This window comes from Trematomus bernacchii, unplaced genomic scaffold (assembly GCF_902827165.1).
Source record: "Trematomus bernacchii unplaced genomic scaffold, fTreBer1.1, whole genome shotgun sequence".
In the NCBI taxonomy this organism is placed as follows: domain Eukaryota; kingdom Metazoa; phylum Chordata; class Actinopteri; order Perciformes; family Nototheniidae; genus Trematomus; species Trematomus bernacchii.
In genome coordinates, this window is record NW_022987727.1 from 7,929,950 (window position 1) to 7,936,512 (window position 6,563).

Consider the following 6,563-nt stretch of genomic DNA (forward strand, 5'->3'; position numbering starts at 1 on the left):
ACATTGATTCCAGTTTAAAGACTGATTCCTGCCGCACCATAATAATAAAGAGCTCAGTGAGGGGGAACATCATGAAACAATTACATTTATTGTTTGGAAATGTGTGAGAAGTGTACAAAATACATATTATGAAAGGAGATATTTGGTGTTTCTGCCTGTTAAGCCCCAAAGCCCCGTCGGCGGGTCTTTTTTTTTTTCACAAATTAAATTAAAAATTAAAAAAATTAATAATTTTTTTTTATTATTTTATTTTTCTTTGGATGAAATGAATACCTATGGTGATAATTCAATGTAATACATCATTTTTATAGTCTGGTACCTGAAAAAGGTCAAATGGCACTGATGGAACCAGATGTACCCAAATGTGCCGAAAGCTTATTCCGCCTGGAACTTTTTTTTGCTAAACCTCTCTAAAAAGGTCAAATGTAACTTGTTTTGCCTCAATATTGATACAGGGTACTTATTATATGTTATAGCTTTTAGTCTACCATCCCATCATTCAAGGGTGGTTTTCACTATAAGTAATGTTTTTTTCTTTAGGCGGAGGTAAGAATTTACCTTTTTTTACTATGTTCCATCTGAATTTACTCTGACTGAGAAAAATCTATATTGATTCTGACACTTGTACATCCAACTCACAGATGTAACCTTGCTTTGATAAAAGAAATTATTCATATAACCCTTTTAGAAGTGAAGTTGTAGTCATTTGTTTTGGGCATGTCATTTTCGAGCCTGAAACCTGAAAAACAGGCTCAGGGCTTAACAGGTTAAAGCCCAAACTATTACCACAGTGTTCTCTCAGTGAGATGACTTAACTGTCTGTCATTCACAATTAAAGGCCGCAGTCATGTAGATTCAACATTCAGTTGCATCTGAAGTAAGTTCCTGAGAAGAGATCAAAACAAATAAACAAACATGTGTAGTGATCACTGATTAATACACTGGGTTACATAATCCAATCATGGAACTACAGGTTGGGGGTATTGTTTCCGCACGGACGCATATGTTGACGGTACCTACTGTGTACCTACTGTGTGTCCTCCCTTTCACTTTCTCTTGCCTTCTCGGGCTGCGACCCGACAGCATGTCGATTTCTGCTGCTCAATAAAGTGAGATCTGCACCTTCGATGCACCGCTTCGGACTCCCTTCTCTCGGCACTACATTGGTGACCCTGACATAAGTCTCGCGAAGGTTCCGGGACTGAATCGAACACGGCAAAGAACTTACTGTTTTTCTCGAAATGCCGGAGATTTTTGGAGACGTCCGTGTCTGCCACGTGCGCTCGGACTGAGGCTCGGTGCGCCCCACGGAATGGTGGAGGACGTCGCTCACCATTCCCGCTTCGTCTCGGCGCTGGAGGGCAGCAAGCCTTCCTGCTGCGAGGAGACGTTGCACGACCTGCTAGGTATGGAGGGGCCTGACTTCTGCCTCGTGGAGCTGGTTCTTCGGGACATGCGGCTGCATGTCCAGGCTGCGCTAGCTAACTCGGCTAGTGTTGAGCCCCGCGCTTTGGCCGAAGATGCTGGCCGGTTCCTCCTGGCCGCCCCGCGATTTCCCCCTGAGGTGCTTGCCACTGCACGCTGCAGCACCTTCCCTGGTGGGGGCACGCCGCCTAGCAGAGGCTCCGGGGACGACGACGACGACAGCGACTACCGGCCGTCGAGAACGGCTAACGGCAGCTAGCCACGACAGCTGGCGGCTAGCAGCTACCGACGGCTATCGACGACAGCTAGCAACAGCTAACAAAACTAAGACTACAGACTGCCTGTGTCATGGCGAATACAGTCGCTGCTTTATTTATGTCTGTATAGGCCGTTGTTGTGAGTGTGGACGGTCGGAGCATATACTGCGTTAGCTTAGCCGATCTCCATTTAGAAAACACGCATTTTAAAAGGTTTTTCGCCTGCCGTCTGTCTGCAGACTTGTCAAAGCATTAATTCATGGTTTTTACTAACCGGTATCAGTATGTTGTTACTTCGGCATCATTTTGAAACGTGTATTACAATTAAATCACGGTCAAATATGTCCATCTTGTTGTAGTTGTAGCCCCCTTGCCAGCGATTCTCTCTCTAGTTTAGCATACTCAGCCCGACTCAGCCTCGTTGTCTCTGGCCCTAGACCCACGATTTTATGAGGCCAGAAAAACTGTGAATTAGGACCCGCCGGCCGGTACTAGGCCAAGTGGAAACGCAACCAAAAACGGGCCGCTGACGTCACAGCCCTCTTAAACCGTGCTCCGCGCTGTAGTGGAAACGCGCCATTAAAGTCACATCGCTTAATGGCACTGACATTTTGGGCCGCTCATTAGAGGGCCACTAGAGGCTTTATCCCATGTTTTTTTCACACATGCAGCAGTATTTCTTGACACCTGTAAACAGACTGCTGAGTGGAGTTCCCTTCTAATGTGCCTCCAGGAATACTGGAAAACTCATGGTCCAATTCAACAAAAAATATCTTAGGGCTCAAATTATATAAGAAAATATCTTAATTGCTAAATAAGAAAAAGGGCAAAGAATAGATACATCATTTTAAAACACTGTTGAAATTGTTCTTTTTTTTTGTCTACAGGTGCGTACCTCCAGAGGCTTGGGCAGGGTGCTGAGGCAGCGCTGGACAGCATGATGGACCGATGGGAAGACACAGGAGCTGAGCAGGCTGTCCCGTATACAACCCTGAGTCTGGAGCTTAGATAACACTGTTTCTGTTGACAGACACAGGGAACAATTCCACAATGCAGGTAAATGTGACAAAAATATTGCTTGGTTTTGTGGTTGGATGTGTTTATGTGATGATTTGAAGCACACAAACTGTTACGGATTATACATGAAAAAGAAAGCTATGTGTCAAGCAGAGCTACAGTAAGGGAGGGGTTGTGGGAAACTGACCTGAGAAAGCACGGCAGCCCAACTTTAGACAAAGAGTGTGTGTGTGTGTGTGTGTGTGTGTGTGTGTGTGTGTGTGTGTGTGTGTGTGTGTGTGTGTGTGTGTGTGTGTGTGTGTGTGTGTGTGTGTGTGTGTGTGTGTGGGGGTAAAGACACGTAGCTCTATAGGAGTTAAATGAGCATGAAACACAAAGCTCACCTGGGCACGCTGCCAGACACACACTGATACCCTGGAGTCCCAAGTCTTCTACAACCTGGTACACACACACACACACACACACACACACACACACACACACACACACACACACACACACACACACACACACACACACACACACACACACACACACACTGATGAATGAATTTTCTTCTTAGTTATCAATGAGGTCAAAGAAAAGTTTAATTAACAAAGGCATATCAGTGAAATTAGTTACTCATCAACAACTGGGAGAAGTTTGAGACCATTAGAGGGTGTGTCTCATATTCTTATTATCCAACTGGCAATTACAGGTCATCTAGTTGAGCCTTAAATAATAATTTCTTGTCAGAGTCTTTGATCCGCAGAGAGGAGCCAGTGTGAGGACAGCCAACCATTACGGCAAATGACCACTAAAGATTGAGAATTGGCAGCTTAAGAGCAAACCATCACAGTGATGTTTCCAACTTAACAGAAATGACTGAAGTGCTACATTTAGTCAAGCTAAAAATAACTTGAAACAACTAGTGTGCTTTATTTTTTGTTTTGTTTGCACATGTAGTATTTCCAGCAAACAAAGTGTCAAACTATCACATTGGTAAGACATTATACAATCAGTTCAAAATGTTGTGAGATACTAACTAGTACATGTATGTTTATCATGGATAACTTCATCATCTTATATTGAAAAAGTAGAAAGGGATTCAAAAGTATGAAGTAGGTGTTTTGTAAGAAATATAATTTGTTGCATGAGCGATTGTTTGATTCTCAGACAAAGAAAGAGCATGAGCTGCAGTAACTCAAAGGTAATATCAGGTCAAATGTCCCACCGTTTGATTGACAGGCAATCTGTGGGCATTTAGGTGCAAAATCAACATACTAATTAGTGCCAACCACAATAATCAAGAATGCAAATCAATCATTTACGAGATGTTTTGGGGTGTTTAGCTAAAAAAAACTGAAGATGACTTTTATAATTCCCTCACCTTGCAGAGTCCTGTTTTGGCCACAGAGTCCATGAAGGTGACAGAGCTGAGATCTAGAACCAAGCAATGAGTGTGTGCCGTCGTCTCGGCTGAGGAGGGGGAGGAGGAGGAGGGGGAGGTAGAGGTCTGGACTCCAGCTGGGTTCTCCTTCTGACCACGACTCACTGTCTGGATGTGGGGAGGAAAAGTCCAATTAACTCTCTGTGTGTGTGTGTGTGTGGTGTGTGTGTGTGTGTGTGTGTGTGTGTGTGTGTGTGTGTGTGTGTGTGTGTGTGTGTGTGTGTGTATGTGTGTGTGTGTGTGTGTGTGTGTGTGTGTGTGTGTGTGTGTGTGTGTGTGTGTGTGTGTGTGTGGTGAGTGTGTGTGTGTGTGTGCGTGTGTGTGTGTGTGTGTGTGTGTGTGTGTGTGTGTGTGTGTGTGTTGGCACCTGTCTGATCTGTGTGAAGACCAGTTCAGAGTTGGCAAAATAAATAGGACTGGAATGGGAGAGTATGGTCACTCCAGGGACTTGCTTTGCCTGAAAAACATCAAGAACAACAGAGACACACGCAGGACTTATCATTGTTCAGAACCTGCGTTTTACAACTTGGCTCAATAGTGACACCCTGGATCAGAATTAGCTAAATATGTTGCATTTAAAAAGTATGTATTTGCTACGCAAATGGCACAAATCGAGTAAGGAATAAATGCATTTGAAACCGTCTTTGAAACATACAATATACCACTTGGAGAAATGTCTACTTCAGGGACACAAAGATCTGAAGTGTAAAAAAGCTGTGGCTATAGCATCAAAGACAACAAAAAAGAAAGAGAACCGAATGAGAACTTCTTCACAGATATCCGCTGCATGCACCATCACTGATGTATGATGGGTATTTGACAGAGGGGAGATCAGGTGGAGGGAACAGAGCGATGTTGACAGGGATTCTCTGCTCTGAGCCCAAACAGATTGCCTTTGGTGACAGTTCAGGGTTTTGATGTGGGACAGATGGCGTTTCTCAGCCAGGGATGTATTTGAGTGTGTTTTGGCTGCGCGACAGAGTGCTTCACTTATGAAAAACTGGCCATCACAAAATAATTGGTTGTGTTATTTGGTGGAAGACACCGTGTTTTGATAGCTTGCAACATATATACTTCTCAAACTGGTTTATATTTATGAATGCCTTTCCATTATGTGAAAACATTGCATTTAATCAGAGTGACAATGATCTACACGCCTGCACGTTACTACACATCAGATGCTTGCTGTGTGAAAGTGCATTTGCATTGCAGACGTTGTGCTCTAGTTTAATAATGAGTGTGTAACGTGTGCAGATAAAAGACGGGACCTGGAGAAATGATTATTGACTGTGTTTCACACTGATGGCAGTTTAGATATGCTACTCCACAGCCTGCGATCGGCTCAGGTCATCAGGTCAGTGTGAGTCGTCTTTCTATCAGTTCAGGGTCAGGAGGAGACAGGCTTCGGCATACTGAAGGTGTATTATGGCCTGCTGCGCAATTATGAGCTGTAACAACATTACATTCACACAGTGCCATGATGTTGTTGTTTAATAAGACTGACTGAGGTGTTTTGAACCCTTTGCTGCATTCATTTTCTCCAGTGTCAAGTGTCTGCCCCCTATTGTCCTATTCAATCAATACTTATTTATTATCATGGAAGAAATGTATGGTTGCAAAACAGGAACATATAAGTAAAATGTGCGTGTTCTAGGATTAGGGGCCCAAAGAAGAAAAAGGAAACCAGCTGCTATATGGGAATGCTTCACATTTTCTCCATTGAAAAGACACCCAGGGGCACTTTATCTCCTTTTCCTGGACGTTGGGACACCTTACAGTGCACTTTTTTTATCCACCATAAAATAATCCAAGAGAGCACATTTTCTGATTTCTGACATGGGGGCATATGGTATCCATGATGTGGCTTTCCATACATACCTAGCTGACAACGCTGTGAACTTGGTCAGCTCTTTTAATGATTGTATTCCTTTAAAAGTCCCTTAACGTCTGTATGGCTTATGTCATCCATTTTCTCTATAACTGACATAATGAACCCTTTTGTGGCAAGATTGGAAGTCCATAGCTTTAGAAAACTGACTATAAGGAAAATGACTATGTATTGAGGCTGGTGGAGAAGGACAGAAACTCACCATGTTCATCCTAAACCTTAACACAGGGAAGGCAGAAGAAAGACAGAAAGAAAAATTATGCAAATTCTGAGTCTGCATTCAAAGCGTTGTTTTCGTCTCTCATTTGACTTCCTAATTACCTTCAGGCTTTACTTTGCTCTACTTATTGTGAGCAACATCAAACTTTAATCAAAAGGTTTCTTCAACAGGTTTTTGGGAACTCTGCCTGTGAGAGTTGGTGTGACAGATTGAGTTTACCTCAGCGTACAGTCCCACGTCTCTGTAACAGTCTGTACCAGGAATACCACCCAACACAAGAGTGGATTTTTTTTTTTTGGAGAGAAGACTGGAATGAGAAGAACAGGG

The 6,563-nt window shown here is 43.3% G+C and overlaps 1 protein-coding gene across 1 annotated transcript in view; it reads right to left on the bottom strand.

Annotated features, from left to right (window-relative positions):
- Positions 1-767: 767 nt before the first annotated feature.
- The window catches only part of LOC117494300 (prestin-like), a 13,004-nt gene continuing 7,208 nt past the window's right edge, over positions 768-6,563 (bottom strand). The window contains exons 13-18 of the mRNA XM_034145143.1: positions 6,456-6,543; positions 4,496-4,585; positions 4,069-4,236; positions 3,083-3,137; positions 2,578-2,702; positions 768-885 (exon numbers count right to left, since the gene is read on the bottom strand). Of these exons, the coding sequence (XP_034001034.1) occupies positions 856-885; positions 2,578-2,702; positions 3,083-3,137; positions 4,069-4,236; positions 4,496-4,585; positions 6,456-6,543 (556 nt within the window). The 3' untranslated portion in view covers positions 768-855. The remainder of the gene's footprint in view (positions 886-2,577; positions 2,703-3,082; positions 3,138-4,068; positions 4,237-4,495; positions 4,586-6,455; positions 6,544-6,563) is intronic.